This window comes from Salvelinus sp. IW2-2015, linkage group LG11 (genome assembly GCF_002910315.2).
Source record: "Salvelinus sp. IW2-2015 linkage group LG11, ASM291031v2, whole genome shotgun sequence".
NCBI classification, from domain to species: Eukaryota; Metazoa; Chordata; class Actinopteri; order Salmoniformes; family Salmonidae; genus Salvelinus; species Salvelinus sp. IW2-2015.
The window spans coordinates 41,574,781-41,594,773 of NC_036851.1; the positions used below are offsets into that span (position 1 = coordinate 41,574,781).

General features: G+C 42.9%; 1 protein-coding gene and 1 pseudogene across 1 annotated transcript in view; one reads left to right on the forward strand and one right to left on the reverse strand.

Annotated features, from left to right (window-relative positions):
• Positions 1 to 11,518, forward strand: part of rhobtb3 (Rho related BTB domain containing 3) — a 32,473-nt gene extending 20,955 nt beyond the window's left edge. Inside the window, exons 7-12 of the mRNA XM_023997150.2 lie at positions 2,436 to 2,545; positions 3,232 to 3,341; positions 4,354 to 4,523; positions 5,600 to 5,766; positions 9,065 to 9,161; positions 10,006 to 11,518. Of these exons, the coding sequence (XP_023852918.1) occupies positions 2,436 to 2,545; positions 3,232 to 3,341; positions 4,354 to 4,523; positions 5,600 to 5,766; positions 9,065 to 9,161; positions 10,006 to 10,124 (773 nt within the window). The 3' untranslated portion in view covers positions 10,125 to 11,518. The remainder of the gene's footprint in view (positions 1 to 2,435; positions 2,546 to 3,231; positions 3,342 to 4,353; positions 4,524 to 5,599; positions 5,767 to 9,064; positions 9,162 to 10,005) is intronic.
• Positions 11,519 to 17,977: 6,459 nt separating this feature from the next.
• On the reverse strand, positions 17,978 to 19,779 carry LOC111970425 (glutaredoxin-1-like; annotated as a pseudogene).
• Positions 19,780 to 19,993: the final 214 nt, after the last annotated feature.

Sequence of the window (19,993 nt, forward strand, 5' to 3'; positions counted from 1 at the left end):
CACGCTTCACCATCTGGCAGTCCTTCGTACAAATCTGGGTTTGGCAGRTGCCAGGAGAACCCTACCTGCCTGGATGTCAACTGTAAAGTTTGGTAGAGGAGTAATGATGGTATGGGGCTGTTTTTCATGGTTCGGGCTAGGCCCTTTAGTTTCAGTGAAGGGAAATCTTAATGCTACAGCATACAATGATATTCTAGACGATTCTGTCTTCCAACTTTGTGGCAACAGTTTGGGGAAGGCCCTTTCCTGTTTCAGCATGTCAATGCCCCCGTGCACAAAGCGAGGTCTAGACCTTGACCCCATCGAACACCTTTGGGATGAATTGGAACGCAGACTGTGAGCCAGGTCTAATCGCCCAACCTCACTAATGTCCTTGTGGCTAAATGGAAGCAAGTCCCCGCAGCAATGTTCCAACATCTAGTGGAAAGCCTTCCCAGAAGAGAGGAGGCTGTTATAGCAGCAAAGGGAGGATCAACTCAATGTTAATGCCCATGATTTTGTAATGAGATGTTCGACGAGCAGCTGTCCACATACTTTTGATCCTGTAGATAGTAGTGAAAAACTGAAAATCTGAGTAGCCATTTAATTAATTGTTCAGCAGTTTGATGGCTTGGGGTAGAAGCTGTTCAGGAGCCTTTTGATCCCAGACTTTGCGCTCCGGTACCGCTTGCCGTGCGGTAGCAGAGAGAACAGGCTTTGACTTGGGTGGCTGGAATCTTTGAAAAATGTTAGGGCCTTCCTCTGACACTGCCTGGTATAGAGGTCCTGGGTGACAGGGAGCTCGGCCCCAGTGATGTACTGGGCCGTACACACTACCCTCTGTAGTGCCTTGCGGTCCGATGCTGAGAAGTTGCCACACCAAGTGGTGATACAGCCAATCAAGATGCTCTCAATGTTGCAGCTGTAGAACTGAGGGCTCATGCCAAATCTTTTCAGCCTCCTTAGGGGGAAAAGGTGTTGTCGTGCCCTCTTCACGACTGTGTTGGTGTGTTTGGATCATGATAGGTCCTTAGTGATGTGGACACCGAGGAACTTGAGGCTCTCGGCCGTCTCAACTACATCCCCGTCGATGTGAATGAGGGCGTGCTCAGCCCTCCGTTTCCTGTAGTCCACGATCAGCYTCTTTGTCGTGCTGACGTTGAGGGAGAAGTTGTGTGTGTGTTGTCTGTGGCTTTTCTCATTCATTATGGAAAGTGATTACTGTAGTGCTCAAGTTGGCAAGCTGGGACCTGGCTGATTCATGCCTTTACATACATGTGAGGAAGAGTGACTGGCTGAGCATGTGTGTGTGTGTATGTGTGTCTGCAGCTAAATATATTTGTCTAAATGGCATCTCTGTGAATTGCTTGTGTGTGGGCTCACATGCACACCTGTGTGTGAGAGAAAGTGGGGATATTTGAGAAACAGAATGGAATGGAATAACTACACTTATTAAAACACCCGTCTCAACGTCAACAGTGAAGAGGCGACTCTGGGATGCTGGCCTTCTAGGCAGAGTTGCAAAGAAAAAGCCATATCTCAGACTGGCCAATAAAAATGAAAGATTAAGATGGGTAAAAGAACACAGACACTGGACAGAGGAACTCTGCCTAGAAGGCCAGCATTCCGGAGTCGCCTCTTCACTGTTGAAGTTGAGACTGGTGTTTTGCGGGTACTATTTAATGAAGCTGTCAGTTGAGGACTTGTGAGGCGTCTGTTTCTCAAACTAGACACGCTAATGTACTTGTCCTCTTGCTCAGTTGTGCACCGGGGCCTCCCACTCCTCTTTCTATTCTGGTTAGAGCCAGTTTGTGCTGTTCTGTGAAGGGAGTAGTACACAGCGTTGTACGAGATCTTCAGTTTCCTGGCAATTTCTTGCATGGAATAGCCTTCATTTCTCAGAACAAGAAAAGACTGACGAGTTTCGGAAGAGAGTTCTTTGTTTCTGGCCATTTTGAGCCTGTAATCGAACCCACAAATGATGATGCTCCAGATAATCAACTAGTCTAAAGAAGGCCAGTTTTATTGCTTTTTAATCAAAACAACAATTTTCAGCTGTGCTAGCATAATTGCAAAATAGTTTTCTAATGATCAATTAGCCTTTTAAAATGGTAAACTTGGATTAGCTAACACAACTTTCCATTGAAACACAGGAGGGATTGTTGCAGATAATGGGCCTCTGTACGCCTATGTAGGTATTCCACGAAAATCTGATGTTTCCAGCTACAATAGTCATTTACAACATTAACTATGTCTACACTGTATTTCTGATCAATTTGATGTTATTTTAATGGACAAAATATTTGCTTTTCTTTAAAAAACAAGGACATTTTCTAAGTGACACCAAACGTGTGTGTGTGTGTGTATATATATATATGTTAATGTTTATATATAAGTCTGTCTGTTTCTGTGGTATATATGAGTGTTTGTGTGCCTGTGGTTCTGGTGTGATCCAGGGGCGTGGGAGTGGGAGCACCTCCAGGAGGCCATGGGGGAGAAGCTTAACAACTCTCTGGCCGTGGCTCAACTCATGGACCGCATCCGCTCCTTCCTGGGCAGAGACAAGGTGACCCAGAGGCTTGAACAGATACAAATGCACGCACGCACGCACGCACACACCCTAACCCCGATATAACACAATATGTGGCTCTGGTCAAAAGCAGTGCACTAAATKATTCATTTGGGATAGGGTAAACTCTCAGATTGAGCCAAGGCAATGTGATGTGGGACTTAACATCAGGAGACACGTGACATGCAGGGTCATAATTAGATCTGGTGATGAGGGTTGAGTTCATTCTTTTTCAATTCCATCAAAAACGAAGTGTCACTTTTGCACTAGTTCTTTTCAAGGAGCATTTCATATGTTTGGTTTCAAACCATCAGTGGAATTGACTAAGCAGCTGAAAATCAATGATCCATGCGATGTTATAACAAAATGCAGCATAATGAAGCCATGGGTTTGATATGCAGACTGCTCTGGAAGCGAGCCTGCCTGCCAGTCTGTTTCAGCATTAGCCAGCTCCATTGAGGCGGTCTTGGCAGTGAGGCCAGGGACAGTGGAGTTACCTGCTGCTGAGGCAGGCTGTTAGACAGGCTATTTTGATGCCACGGGGGAGCTGGATGTGGAAGCTCAGAATGAAATGGCACTTATGCTTGTAAACACCAACAGTGGCGGAATTCTCAGACTTAACCCACGCTGTGTGTGTGTGTGTTGGTTTGTGTGTGCGTGCATGTGCGCGTCTGTGTTTGTAGGGTCCCAGGGACACGCCCAACGCCCGAGCCGCCCAGCTTGGTCCTCAGTCTCTGGTCAACCTCTTCAATTCTCCTCTCTACTCTGATGTAATTTTTATGGTGCAAGGCAAGTTCACACACCCCAGACAATTACATGTAGTGCCAGGTCACCTTTTTTTATTAAACATGATTAGCTGATTCCTTCATTGGGGGGCTCTCAGGGAGTCAGTCCATTTCATTATTGCACCGAATAGAGAAAATGCGGTCAACATAATTCAGGGTGCTTCGTATGACATACACTTGCTATACAATAACCACAGTGCAACAAGGTCCTTTAGAAATGTATGTACAATTCATGTCTTTATGTGCAATTATTGTATCTTTTTTGGGGTATAAACACTCAGTAATGTTAAAAATCCCCTGATATTATGTTACAGATATGTGTGTAAATTTTTTTAATGCCTTTGATGCAGCAACTGTACATTTTTCTTTTTAACAATGAGAAACTACTGCATGGTGACGCCAGGCTCCAAGTGCATTAGCAATCATCTACAATAACCCATATAATGAAATGCATTTCTTTTCTGCTCCTGACACTTCAAAATGTCCACTTTGCTTCACCTGTGCTGCATCCAACTGTAGAGAGCACTTTCATGAGTGTAACAATGCCTGTCATTAGATGGAAAATACTTCAAGACAACCATTATGTCATGCTTTATAGCGGTCATAAGGTCTGGGTTAATTAAAATGACCCATTCCTGAAAGGCATCAATTTATAACTATGACAGTTTTAGATTAAATTCACCTTGCACCTAGACTGTGTATGAGAAGATCATTCAGTAGATATGATTGGCTGATGTGAAGCTGTAATGTGGAAGCTTGTCAGAAAAGTACAAGAAACCGACAATAGCTGTAGCTATTATCCTCAGCTGTATCGTGAAAACCTTCCGTCTTACAACTGGGGTCTGTCAGGGAAACGATTAGCAGCATGTTACCGAAAACCACCATTCAACCCCTCTCCTCCAGCAACCTCTCCCGGAGGTCTTGCTGTGAAGGAGACTGTATAAAGGAGAATGGATTCTAATTCTCAGTAAGTTGGTCAAAATAAGGATTCAATTTAAAAACAGACTGTGTTTCAGGGAGTGTGTTACCGGCTCACCGGGCGGTCCTGGTGGCCCGCTGTGATGTCATGGCGGCTATGTTCAGCGGGAAGTATGCGGAGGCACGGAGTCGGGTGGTGCCCATCCACGGAGTCTCCTCTGACACCTTCCTCTCCTTCCTGGAGTACCTTTACACTGACACCTGCTGTCCTGGTGGGTCCACTGCAGTGCAGGAACAAAAACAGGCTCATTATAGGCCGGGGCCCACCCACTTTAGACTGCTGTATCTGAAAACGCTACTACCGGTAGCTGTCAAATCCTTTMTTCCTCCGCCCTTGTTTCCTCAATTCCTCACCTCACTCTCTAAGTTCATTGGAAGAGGAGGTCCGAGGGAGGGACCGTGGATCCTCTCCGCCAATGTGCTATTAGGGGAGTGTGTGTAATTGAGGAAACAAGGACGTGTGAAGCAAGAATTTGAGGGCTAGAAACGTTTTCGCACACAGCCCAGGGGTGGCTTACCCTCCTCCTGGACAACTACGGAGTATGCACTCTTTTGCTGCAGCCTTGCTCTTACTCAGTGTTTCAAGCTTGATGAGTTGGTTATTTGAATCAGCTGTGTAGTATTAGGGCAAAACAATTTAACGTGCACCCAGGAGGGGACACAGGACCAAGTTTGGGAAACCCTGCTCTAACTAACACTTGGATTCAGCAAATTAAGGTCATTATTATGAGCAGCTGATTCTCTAGAAGCAGGTGTGATTCAGCAGGGCTGGAGCAAAAGCTTACAAACCCAGGAGAACAGAATCCTAAACTTAAGATAAAGATGTATTTCTATCTGCAACCTGTCAGTGAACATGCCCCAGGTCCTCAGTGCTGCTCAGTACAGGCTGGGAAAATGAATGGCGGTGGATTTACTCTCAGATGGAACTAACAGTATCTCATAAGCCCCAGAGGGATTTGACTGACAGCKCCCCCAAAATGATTGACAGGCTGGGGGAAGATCAAGAGCAATTGGAGTGGACACCGTGACACTACGATATGAAGGATAGTACTGTAGGCCAATTTGTTTGAAGCGGGAGGGATTTTGTGTGTTTGTGATGTTATCTTGGGGTTGATATGTTTCCCAGCTGGTTAATGTGCTATGACAGTACAGCGACGTGTGTGTGTGTGTTATAAATCACAAGTGTGCATTTCAACCACAATTTACAATCAAATTTGTGCATGAGTATGATCATTTTCTAAACGAGGTTCCAGTATGTTTGACTGAGTGTGTGTGTGTGTGTGTCCAGCCAGTGTATTGCAGGCCATGGCCGTGCTGGTCTGTGCAGAGATGTACCAGGTGAAGCGTCTGCAGCACCTGTGTGAGGTGTGTGTATGCGCCTACCTCCAGAGCATGCCTAGCCGAGAGCTGGCATCAACCAGCATCAGTGTGATCCGCCTTCTCCGCAGGGCTAAGGTTAGTGTATGTGTGTGAGAGATATACAGTTGAAGTCGGAAGTTTACATATACCTTAGCCAAATACATTTAAACTCAGTTTCACAATTCCTGACATTTAATCCTAGTCAAAATTCCATCTTAGGTCAGTTTATTTTAAGAATGTGATATGTCAGAATAATAGTAGGGATTTATTTAAGCTTTTATTTCTTTCATCACATTCCCAGAGGGTCAGAAGTTTACATACACTCAATTAATATTTGGTAGCATTGCCTTCAAATAGTATAACTTGGGTCAAACGTTTCAGGTAGTCTTCCACAAGCTTCCCACAATAAGTTGGGTGAATTTTGGCCCATTCCTCCTGACAGAGCTGGTGTAACTGAGTCAGGTTTGTAGGCCTCCTTGCTCGCACACGCTATTTCTGCCCACAAATGTTTTATAGGATTGAGGTTTATTTATTTATTTATTTATTTTTACCAGAGGACATTTCTCCAAAAAGTACGATCTTTGTCCCCATGTGCAGTTGCAAACCGTAGTCTGGCTTTTTTAATGGAGGTTTTGGAGCAGTGGCTTCTTCCTTGCTGAGCGAACGTTCAGGTTATGTCGATATAGGACTTGTTTTACTGTGGATATAAATACTTTTGTACTGGTTTCCTCCAGCATCTTCACAAGATCCTTTGCTGTTGTTCTGGGATTGATTTGCACTATTCACACCAAAGTACGAATCTCCTTCCTGAACGCGTCTCCAGAACGCGTCTCCTTCCTGAGCGGTATGACGGCTGCGTGGTCCCATGGTGTTTATACGTGTGTACTATTGTTTGTACAGATGAACGTGGTACCTTCAGGCGTTTGGAAATTGCTCCCAAGGATGAACCAGACTTGTGGAGGTCTTGGCTAATTTCTTTTGATTTTCCCATGATGTCAAGCAAAGAGGCACTGAGTTTGAAGGTAGGCCTTGAAATACATCCACAGGTATACCTCCAATTGACTCAAATGATGTCAATTAGCCTACCAGAAGCTTCTAAAGACATGACATAATTTTCTGGATTTTTCCAAGCTGTTTAAAGGCACTGTCAATTTAGTGTATGTAAACTTCTGACCCACTGGAATTGTGATACAGTGAATTATAAGTGAAATAATCTGTCTGTGAACAATTGTTGGGAAAAATTATTGTCATGCACAACGTAGATGTTCTAACCGATTTGCCAAAACTATAGTTTGTTAACAAGAAATTTGTGGAGTGGTTGAAAAACAAGTTTTAATGACACCAACCTAAGTGTATGTGAACTTCCGACTCCATTCCAAATCGACCCCTACTCCTTAACGTCTCCAAAACATTGGAAGCAATATGGTGAAGATTCTCACAACCATAAACTCATATTCAGATATACAGGAGTGCCTAGAGCAGGGCTGTTCAATTCCGGTCCCTGTGGGCCAAATCACTTSTGGTTCATATTTTTAACTGGTAGTAAATTGCACTCACCTGGTGTCCCAGGTCTGAATCAGTCCCTGGTTTGAAGGAGGGCATGAAAACCAGATGTGTTTTGGCCTTCCAGGACCAGAATTGAACAGCCCTGTCCTAGGGGAAGGATTTGGTATTCAGCAAGAGTATGTATGTGTTCTCTTTTCTGTGTATGTGGCTAGCTCCCACAATCCTCAATGGTCTCMTTTCCTTCACAACCTGACAAAGACCATGGGTCTATCATCTGACCATGGTTCTAAATAATATTCCTCTGCTTGTATCCATTCCTTATCTGCACTGACAAACTTCTCCAGCAGCATCCTCCACATTGCTTTCCAGAGAGATGAGACAAGGAGAAAACACTTGACTATTGAGATGCACCCCTTGGTTTCAACAAGGTTTATAACTCTGTGCCAATAAAGAGAGAAATTATTAAATAATGCTAGTATTTTTTATATATTTTTTTACAATCCTTACCACAAACCTGAGAGGATGTGGTTGGTGAAAGCCACTTGTATCCTAAGCTGTGAAGCGTTTCTACCAGTGTGCTGTCACCTATCCAGCTTTCAGGTCATTAGTTAAAAAAGCTTGAGGCAAGGAGAGCATATGCATGCATGCACATTTCACAGGGTTGGAAAATGACATTTCCATGTGGAAGTCATTGTTGTATTCTGTCTTCTAGTTTCTATTTTAAAAGCTACAACATAGCTGACTTACCTCCTCCATATCCCTCTCTTTTTAGTGACAGTACATATTTCCTCAAACAGCTGACACGTACCACATTTACTACCAATGACCCATTGTTATTCGGGATACTCAAGTATTCTGTTTTGAGTTGATGCATATAAACATCATATCCCTATATTTAGTTAAAATCTCAGTTATGAGAAACTTGGATAAGAAGCCTGGGCTATGCCGATTTTAGACTTGATACTATGGCATGTAAACATCTTAGCCCGTTTACTGTTTTTCACAGTCTGCGGAGTCCGTTTTGCATATCATGGATGTTGTGTGTTGATGTTTTCATCTGATTGTGAAACAAATAACTTAAAGTAACCTATCTGAGTAGTTTGATCCACCATAATAATTAATTTGGCTGATAGTCCGTATTGGACCATATAGCCTACTGGCTACTTTCACCCCTAGTTTCTGTTTATAATTCCCGACATTTGGTAGGCCATTTATTTATCAACTATAGTTAGATACATGCATCTTCTCTTCTGTTATAACTTGTTGCCATAAAGTAGTGMTCCACAGAATATTGTCTTAACTAGATTACTAATGAATTATATCGATGTAACAACGGTAAAGTTGTCTTTCGTTTAGGGACCGGGGAGAAAAACGCATGAACTCAAACAGTGAAAAGATTCCTGTGCAAAATGTCATCAGTTTGACTGGTTTTAAGAGAATGAAAAGCTGAGAAAACGATTTAACACATTTCTGATAAGATTTCAGTTGGTCTGGTGTGCATATTTTATGCGGTTGAAATACTGTCTGCTTGTAGAAGTGTCAAATGTAACAAAAGTTACAGTACATTTGCATTTTCTCATGAGATGCTGAAAGAAATTATTTATCCACTCCTGTTCGAGATAAAATTAATATTTGTTCGATCATTTTAATGCAAGAAATGCATACTTCTGCAGGAGTTAATATTATGGTACATATGAGAGGTTATAAGCCTACAGTCAGTGTCCATACTTCAGTAACTAAGCCATTTAAACATTTGGAATATTCGGTTCATGGATACAGGCATACTCGTGAGTGGGATATCAAATAAAACCTGAAGCGGGATATGAGCTACTTACTATCAGGAATACTGTGAGTATGTAAACATGGTCACTGTTCCCCTCTCTCACAGTGCCACAATGCAGAGCAGCTGTATGTATGGCTACTCCACTTCATAGCCAATAACTACCTAATCTTCAGCCACAAGCCTGACTTCCTGGAGCTCTCAGGTGAGAAACCATAGGGCAGATCACAGGGCATATTAATAAGTCAAAGCTACTTACTAAGTACAACTGGTGTTGCAAGCCCCATGCGTCAACCAACTGAGCAATTGGACCTGCATGACAGTCACCATAAGCTATGGCTGATGCAAGCTGTTGTGAAAGCTAATGGGTTTTTGTATATAATTTATCATATGATAAAGTGAACTGCAAACCCATTCAGTAGACATACTGTCAGTTTTAATAGCACAGATTATTATGTAGAGGACAAATTCTGAAAGGGGACATATTACAAGTGACATTAATAATTATGACTGCCGATGTAGTGGAATAGTGGATTGCTAAAGCGTGTAAAAAAACATTTACACCGTACAATTTTGTAAAATAGGGCTTGCACACCTACGACGCTAAATTGGCGTTTACCTTTCCTAATGCCTGTCAAGCCACGGGGTCTGTGGTTATGACAGATTTAGAAGACACACTGGTTAATAAGCACACAATGCACGTTTAGTAGCATCTACAACAGGTTTATTTCCATTAACAATGTCATCGTACACAAGTGCATATATCAGGTCAAATGGACGGGTCTGGAAGGGCACAAGTGAAGAGATACAAAGACTAGACAGTAGGCCTACTACACATTATTCACACTGGTGCAGTTCTCAGGTGTATGTAAGCACAGGGGTATCAGGCAGAACACTTAGGCGGCTTGATGGCTTCATTGAAAATGTTTGTTTAGGCAATGACAGAAAAATGTATCCTGGCACTGTTTGTGTGCGAGAGCGAGAGGTTAACATGCCGCCATGGTGATATCATCACGGCAACCTTGTGTTTTTGTCGTCTCGGTTGACAGAGGAGGAGCGGGAACAGGTGGAGAGACTGCGCTGGCCGTCCCGAGGCTACCTGCAGGAGCTGAGCGAGTATCAGCAGCGCCGACGCAAACTCAAGAAGTCCCGCTGCCTCGTCATGTGACACCCACCYGCCGCCACACCCTGGAGAAATAGTGAGAGACCGAGAGGAGAAGGTGTGGGGCAAGAGACAGAGGACAAAGAAGAGGGGGAAAAGGTTGGCAGGGAGGACTTGAGAGAGAAGGAGAGAAGACGCTATAAACAAACCAGACTTTAGTTCCAAGCTATCTGCCTGAATTGGACAGTGAATAAGGGGAACAGAAAGCTAGGCAGCTTGGGAAAAGAAGACCCAGAGGGTTGAGCGTGGAGCAGAAAAGGTCAAAAGGCGACGTCAACGGGAGGTGAAATGCAAGACTGACGCACCCTGGTCCTTTAAGATCAACACCTGACTGTCTTTGGGACAAAATGACTGATCTATTTAACCAGGGAGAATTTCAAAATGACATACTAGGGTGGAAAAAAGAAAATGGCTACATTCCAGGTTTATCTTTGCAGTCGCGGTGGCTGCATATTTCAGAAGATTGCTATAGCATACTTGTGGTTCCTGAGATGTAAAGCCTTCTTCAGGCACTGTGCAGCTGCAAAAACATAACCTGTCCATAGAGGATGCATCTATGGCCCGGAGATTATTGGTAGAGAAATGGCTGTGTCCATGGCGAACCCTAACCCTTTTCAAGGCAAATTAACTGTGTATCCATGTAGAATGGACAGTGATCATCTTTGCCATCTCCACACAGGAGATGCATATATTTTTTATTTAAGTGAAGATGGTGCTCAAATGAACATATATGCACGGGAAACGTTCAAAGGAACAGGCTGAAACGCATCTAAAACGTTTGGGAGTGTTCTGTCTAATGAACGTGACCATTGATTGTGCATCTATAGAGGATGTCTATTTAATCTATGGACACAATCCTCCAGTCCCAAATCAACCCATGGCACTACACCCTACACACTTGTTAATGTCCCCTTCCTTCATATCCATAATGTTTCATCCAGAAATGTCTAGGGCTATAGGAGTTGATTTGGGTCGAGGCCACCATAACTGAGTACATAGTGGACCTACATGGTTGTCTTACTGGGTTCTTCTGCAATGCTAAATCCTCAAAAAGAGAGCACCCATGTTTAACAGCATTGGGGCACCTGGAGACTTAACACACACACGCGCACACATGATCATTGAAACCCTAGCCAAACAACACCTCTGGTTTGACCACACCTCAAATGTGTATTTTTTTTGCCATGAGATTATAATTTGATGGTGCTGCAACTATTTTTGTACTGTGTACTGCCTGTACCAGGGGGTGTTTTGTAACGTCTGGAGAAGAGCTAACTGCATGTGGAGACTAGAGGGTGTAGGTGTTTTATTTGGTGACCAGCCGGCCATGGGGGATGGTTGTGTACAGTGATAATGGTGACCTGAGTCACTCGGAATAAAAACATGTTTTAGAAGTACACGTTGGCACACCGCCTACTGAATCGTTATTGTACATCTGAAGACATCTCTTACTGAGCAGTCACGAGTGTGTTAGTATGCATTAATAATGCACATACAGTACGTCATGTGTTGAAGGTTAGTCTGAAGCTTAGTTGCTTCTCTTGAATTTAAACTGTATAAACTCACACACAATATGACTTGAAACAATTTCTAACCCCCCCATGCTACATACACACACAAATCAAATGTATTTATACAGCCCTTCTGATATCTCAAAGTGCTGTACAGAAACCCAGCMTAAAACCCCAAACAGCAAGCAATGCAGGTGTAGAAACAGTGGCTAGGAAAAACTCCCAAGAAAGGCCAGGACCTAGGAAGAAACCTAGAGAGGAACCAGGCTATGAGGGGTGGCCAGTCCTCTTCTGGCTGTGCCGGGTGGAAATTGTAACAGAACATGGCCAARATGTTCATAGGTGACCAGCAGGGTCAAATAATAATAATTACACAGTGGTTGTCGAGGGTGCAACAGGTCAGCACCTCAGGAGTAAATGTCAGTTGGCTTTTCATAGCCGATCATTCAGAGTATCTCTACCGCTCCTGGTGTCTCTAGAGAGTTGAAAACAGCAGGTCTGGGACAGGTAGCACATCCGGTGAACAGGTCAGGGTTCCATAGCCGCAGTCAGAACAGTTGAAACTGGAGTAGCACCAAGGCTAGGTGGACTGGGGACAGCAAGGAGTCATCAGGCCAGGTAGTCCACCCACAGGCAGTAATTGCTACATGACATAGGCAGTACATCAACTACTATTTGAGAAGGTCCGGGTCACACATTTCTTAGATGGCAAAGGTCTGGATGTATATTGTCATTTATTGGCTCAGTGAAAAAAAAACACCTCGCGACCGATGCGACACAAAACTGTTCCCACCCCTTTTTAGAAATGTTGCCATTTTGAAGCAAWTGTCCTGCAATTCTAAACATTTTGCCATGTCTTGGGTGTGTTGGGATACCTGAGTGACTCAACAAAATCAATGTGGGCCCTCTRGGGGTTGAGGCCCCWKGGCATGTAAACTGGCAATGATAACTACAATACTTAGATAGAAATGTCCAGTTCCACTACTTAGCTGACACGTTAAAATTAGCTCTAGGTTCTGTCAGTAAATGATATAAGAGGAAATATACCCACGYACTACCAAATTCATTTCGAAATGAATGCTTGTGCATTGTACTATTACAATTCTCAAYAGCAGCAAGTTAAAAGTATWATTTTTTTAAGCCGGGACCTTCGGTCTATATTGACCCCGTTCGTTGAGTATGGCTGCAGTACACTATMGTACAGCGTTTCTCAACATTTACTGTACCAGTGAAAGTCTTCCTCGTTTTTTAACTAGCTCATGTTTAAGACACATACAACATGTAAAAGCACCACTGGAGATACAACTCACCACTATAACTGTGCCTCTGTTACCTCCCTGTGTTAATTGCTATTCCATATAGAGCCAACATATTAAGGAACTGGCAGTACATCTGTGTCTCTGTTTTCATCCTACCTCCACTGCACTGACCTCTGAGCTGTCTCTGCTAAGCTTAGCATACTTTCCCACAGCAATGGTACCAGAAGACCAGGGGAACACAATGCTTGTGCTGGGCCCAGCAACATCCTAGTGAATGAATAAACACATAAGATGAAGCAGAAAAACTACTGTATAAATGCCTTATAGATTACCATTGGCTCATAATACCTTAAGAAAGCCCAACTACTTATATTGCAAATATAAATGCCGGGCTGTTATGTCTCTCCCTATCCTAAGGGTTAATTACTATTACAGTACCAGTCAAAAGTTTGGACACACCTACTCAAGGGTTTTTCTTTATTTTGACTATTTTCTACATTGTAGAATAATAGTGAAGACATCAAAACTATGAAATAACACATGGAATCATGTAGTWACCAAAAGTGTTAAACAAATATTATATTTGAGATTCTTCAAAGTAGCCACCCTTTGCCTTGATAACAGCTTTGCACACTCTTGGCATTCTCTCAACCAGCTTTGAGGTAGTCACGTGGAATTTCAATTAACAGGTGGGCCTTGTTAAAAGATACATTTGTGGAATTTTTCTTTCTTAATGCGTTTAAGCCAATCAGTTGTGTTTTGAAAAGGTAGGGGTGGTATACAGAAGATAGCCCTACTTGGTAAAATACCAAGTCCATATTATGGCAAGAACAGCTCAAATAAGCAAAGAGAAAAAACAGTCCATTATTACTTTAAGACATGAAGGTCAGTCAATCCGGAAATTGTCTAGAACTGAAAGTTTCTTCAAGTGCTATCGCAAAAACTATCAAGCACTATGATGAAATTGGCTCTCATGAGGACTGCCACAGGAAAGGAAGACCCAGAGTTCATTAGAGTTACCAGCTCAAATAAATGCTTTGCAGAATTTAAGTAAGACATCTCTGAACAGTTGATGTTGAGGAAACTGCGTGAATCAGGCATTCATGGTCAAATTGCTGCAAAGAATCCACTACTCAAGGACACCAATAATAATTTGGGCGGCAGGTAGCCTAGTGGTTAGAGTGTTGTGCCAGTAACCGAAAGGTTGCGAGATCGAATCCCCGAGCTGACAAGGTAAAAATCTGTTGTTCTGCCMCTGAACAAGGCAGTTAACCCACTGTTCCTAGCTAGGCCGTCAATGTAAATAAGAATTTGTTCTTAACTGACTTGCCTAGTTAAATAAATAAAATAAGAGACTTGCTTGGGCCAAGAAACATGAGCAAAGGACATTAGACCAGTGGAAATCTGGTCACACACACTCAACACAGTTGAAGTCGGAAGTTTACATATACTTCGGTTGGAGTCATTACAACTGTTAGTCAGTTAGGACATCTACGTTGTGCATGACACAAGTATTTTTYCCAACAATTGTTTACAGTCAGATCATTTCACTTATAATTCACTGTATGACAATTCCAGTGGGTCAGAAGTTTACATACACTAAGTTGACTGTGTCTTTAAACAGCTTGGAAAATTCCAGAAAATGATATCATGGATTTAGAAGCTTCTGGTAGGCTAATTGACATAATTTGAGTCAATTGGAGGTGTACCTGTGGATGTATTTCAAGACCTACCTTCAAACTCAGTGCCTCTTTGCTTGACATCATGGGAAAATCAGCCAAGACCTCAGAAAAAAAAATTGTAGACCTCCACATGTCTGGTTCATCCTTGGGAACAATTTCCAAACACCTGAAGGTACCAAGTTCATCTGTACAAACAATAGTACGCAAGTACAAGAACCATGGGACCATGCAGCCGTCATACCGCTCAGGAAAGAGACGCATTCCGTCTCCTAGAATGAACGTACTTGGTGCGAAAAGTGCAAATCAATCCCAGAACAAAAGCAAAAGACCTTGTGAAGATTCTGGAGGAAACAGGTACAAAAAGTATCTTTATCTCACAGTAAAACAAGTCCTATATCGACAATACCTGAAACGCCACTCAGTAAGGATGAAGCCACTGCTCCAAAACGGCCCTAAAAAAGCCAGAATACAGTTTGCAACTGCACATGGGGACAAAGAGGGGACTGTGCACTTCACAAAATTGATGGTATCATGAGGTAGGGAAATTATGTGGATATTTTTATTTATTTCACCTTTATTAACCAGGTAGGCTAGTTGAGAACAAGTTCTTATTTACAATGCGACCTGGCCAAGATGAGCAAAGCAAGTCGACACATACAACAACACAGAGTTACACATGAATAAAACAAACATACAGTCAATATATTACAGTAGAAAAAGTCAATGTACAGTGTGTGCAAATGAGGTAGGATAAGGGAGGTAAGGCAATAAATAGGCCATGGTGGCGAAGTAATTACAATATAGCAATTAAACACTGGAATGTAGATGTGCAGAAGATGAATGTGCAAGTAGAGATCCTGGGTGCAAAGGAGCAAAATAAATAAATAAATTACAGTATGGTGATGAGGTAGTTGGATGGCTATGTACAGGTGCAGTGATCTGTGAGCTGCTGTGACAGCTGGTGCTTAAGCTAGTGAGGGAGATATGAGTCTCGAGCTTCAGTGATTTTTTGCAGTTCGTTCCAGTCATGGCAGCAGAGAACTGGAAGGAAAGGCGGCCAAATGAAGAATTGGCTTTGGGGGTGACCAGTGAGATATACCTGCTGGAGCGCGTGCTACAGGTGGGTGCTGCTATGGTGACCAGTGAGCTGAGATAAGGTGGGGCTTTACCTAGCAGAGACTTGTAGGTGCCCGGGAGCCAGTGGGTTTGGCGACGAGTATGAAACGAGGGCCAGCCAACGAGAGCATACAGGTCGCAGTGGTGGGTAGTATTGGGGCTTTGGTGACAAAACGGATGGCACTGTGATAGACTGCATCCAATTTGTTGAGTAGAGTGTTGGAGGCTATTTTTGTAATGACATCGCCGAAGTTGAGGATCGGTAGGATGGTCAGTTTTACGAGGGTATGTTTGGCAGCATGAGTGAAGAATGCTTTGTTGCGAAATAGGAAGCCGTTCTAGATTTAATTTTGGATTGGAGATGCTTAATGTGAGTCTTGAAGGAGAGTTTATAGTCTAACCAGACACCTAGGTATTTGTAGTTGTCCACATATTCTAAGTCAGAACCGTCCAGAGTAGTGATGCTGGACGGGCGGGCAGGTGCAGGCAGCGATCGGTTGAAGAGCATGCATTTAGTTTTACTTGCATTTAAGAGCAGTTGGAGGCCACGGAAGGAAGTTGTATGGCATTGAAGCTTGTCTGGAGGTTAGTTAACAGTGTCAAAGAAGGGCCAGAGGTATACAGAATGGTGTCGTCTGCGTAGAGGTGGGATTAGTTAAACACCAGCAGCAAGAGTGACATTCATTGATGAATACAGAGAAAGAGTCGGCCTGAGAATTGAACCCTGTGGCACCCCCATAGAGACTGCCAGAGTCTGGGCAACAGACCCTCCGATTTGACACACTGAACTCTGTCTGAGAAGTAGTTGGTGAACCAGGCGAGGCAGTCATTTGAGAAACCAAGGCTATTGAGTCTGCCGATAAGAATGTGGTGATTACAGAGTCGAAAGCCTTGGCCAGGTCAATGAATATGGCTGCACAGTAATGTCTCTTATCGATGGCGTTTATGATATCGTTTAGGACCTTCAGCGTGGCTGAGGTGCACCCATGACCAGCTCTGAAACCAGATTGCATAGCGGAGAAGGTACGGTGGGATTCAAAATGGTCGGTATCTGTTTGTTAACTTGGCTTTCGAAGACCTTAGAAAGGCAAGGTAGGATGATATAGTTCTGTAGCAGTTGGGTCTAGAGTGTCTCCCCCTTTGAAGGGGGGATGACCACGGCAGCTTTTCCAATCTTTGGGAATCTCAGACGATTGAAGCAACATCTCAAGACATTAGTCAGGAAGTTTGGCTGAAATGGGTCTTCCAAATGGGACAATGAACCCAAGCTACTTCAAAGTTGTGGCAAAATGGCTTAAGACAGCAAAGTCAAGGTATTGAGTGGCCATCACAAAGCCCTGACCTCAATTTTTTAGAAAATTATGTGGGCATAGCTTAAAAAGATGTGCGGGTATAAGAAGGCCTACAAACCTGACTCAGTTATATTCAGCTCTGTCAGGAGGATGGGCCAAATTCACCCAACTTATTGTGGGAAGCTTGTGGAAGGCTACCTGAAACGTTTGACCCAAGTTAAACAATTTAAAGCAATGCTGCCAAATATACTAATTTAGTGTATGTAAACTTCTGACCCACTGGGAATGTGATGAAAGAATTAAAAGCTGAAATAAATCATTCTCTCTATTATTATTCTGACATTTCACATTCTTTAAAATAAAGTGGTGATCCTAACTGACCTAAGACAAGGAATTTTTACTCGGTATTAAATGTCAGGAATTGTGAAAACCTGAGTTTAAAAGTATTTGGCTAAGGTGTATGTTAAACTTCTGACTTCAACTGTGTGTGTGTGTGTGTGTGTGTGTGTGTGTGTGTGTGTGTGTGAGAATGTGTGAAAATGAAATATATATATATATATATATATTTCTTTTTTTGTGAATTTCGACCAGCCCAGAATTGCCAGACGACCAATCCGCCCATGGCAGCAGTTGTGACTGACAGCTCAACTGGTGTATATTAGACATACTGTATGTACATAGGGATCTCTATGTGTAACGGATGTGAAATGGCTAGCTAGTTAGYGGTGGTGCGCGATAATAGCGTTTCAATCGGTTACGTCACTCGCTTTGAGACCTTGAAGTAGTGGTTCCCCTTGCTCTACAAGGGCCGCGGCTTTTGTGGAGCGATGGGTAACGATGCTTCGTGGGTGACTGTTGTTGATGTGTGCAGAGGGTCCCTGGTTCGCGCCCGGGTCGGGGTGAGGGGACGGACTAAAGTTATACTGTTACATATGCATATACAAATATTTATTTTGCTACAGCAAATACAGTGTCTTATAAGCCTATGTGGGCTGGGCATCCTGAAAATGCATGTTGTGATGCATTTTATTTCATCCAATAAATGAAAATCATAGAAGCACAGAGGCTGAGGGATACCTTGATGCAGGTAAAAGAGCTTGTTTCACTCTTCACTTCATTCTGCCTTATATACTGCGTATGACACATGCATTGCAAACAATCTAATCTTGCGTTGCCAGACTCACTAATCTCACATTTGCTCTGAAGGAGGAGGGCTGGACCGATGCTACCAACAATTCAACCCATGCATTTTTTATTCAGTTATTGGAGAAGAATATCCATATGCTGTACCTTGGTGGAAGCTTATGACAAAGAAAATATAGAGAAGTTTTGCCTCTGGGGGCAATCCTGAGCCAAAAAGGGTAAACTAAAAGGACAGAAATATTATTTAAATCTACATTAGGGACTTAGGCTATGTGTTGTCCCAAGGTGGTTGTAGAGGACCTGTTTGGCCAGCAGGTGGTGTGGTTCTCTGGTCCCTGAACTCTGGTCTCCAGCCTCCTGAAGCACCACCACGGCTCCACCCAGTCTGGGGGCCTACCAAAGAGACAAATGACTCCCTCATACTCTCTCCCCATCTTCCAGCTCTACAAATTAATCCTTTGCGCTTCCCTCTCCTCACTCCCTTTCGTGTGTGTCTGTGCACATACCTGGGGTAGTGTGTGTGCATCACTGCAGAGCGCCAATGGACTGCAGCATCCCCTCCAATTTCCCACTCTCATCCAGCTCTGCCACTTCACTGCACCCTCCCACATATTCCTCACCGATAAACACCCGTGGGACCTACAAACACACACACACAGCAAAATGTCATTAAGAATCGCAAAAGCAGAACCAGCATTTCTTAGGCCATGTAAAGTTCTTCATGAGATGCGGAATCCTCATAATGTCCATCAACTGGCCAGCATTAACCAAAAATGACACTTAGGAGGACTAGAACAAATTGTTTGATGATCGCTGCCCTATTCATTGTTGATGGGATATGTAACAGACTGAAATCAATATATCAAATTACTGTGTAATGTATCCATGCAAGCATGACAATTCACTTGAGGACAGGTGAATGTGAAGCTGTGCATGAGCAAAATGCTACCTTCATTACGGATTCAGAATTCAGTGATGACGGCTAGTGAAATGAATATGAATAGTTTATGAGCTTCAAGCCAATCAACGTTCATGGATTGCGTTGTCATTGAGATGGCTGATCAAAACACAAACAAAAAAATAAAAACATGTACAATATTCGTTTGCTTATTGTTGGAACRACAATACAAATGACATTGCAAAAAAATGAGACGTCGAGTTATTACGCTCGACGTGAACTCCGAAAAGCACTTCTCAAAAAGCTTAAATTGAGCGACATCTATATTTGAACTCGCGCGCAACTGTCTAGATACAAATTTGCATGCAGTATTGCACCCACAACAACAAATGAATAAGGTATTGAAATACTGRCAAGACTCGAATAAGAAACTCACCGTCCGAGCCCCAGTTATCTCCAAAAAGTAGTCYTGTAAACTGCTCATATCTCTCCGTCCTGTGATTCTAAATTCTAAATGCCCAGCTTTGAATGTATACTTTGACAAGATCTCTTTAGCCGTCACGCAATACGGGCACAATACGRGCACAATGGTTTTAGAAATATTGTAACTCTGTCTACCCTAAGTTTAGTTTCCACAAATTCCTGTGCCATTCTGACGTTGGTTAAAAGACAACAAATAATGTCTTGGAAATGTTATATGRAACGCTCGGACAAACTATTGATCAGTCAACTTCGGTATAGCGTCTAAAAAAAGGTGTGTTTATATAACGAAGGATATCCCACTTACTAAAGCTGCAGTATGGTATTATTTTTGATACCCTGTCATTTTTTCCAATTAGAACACTGAAATAGCAATTTTGTTATCCGATTTTTTGGGGGGCAGTGTAAAAAAAACAACAACAACAAATCATTCAACCACATCTAATGTAGGCAGCTGCAGTCATAAGGCTTCACTATCCCTACAGATTGATTTA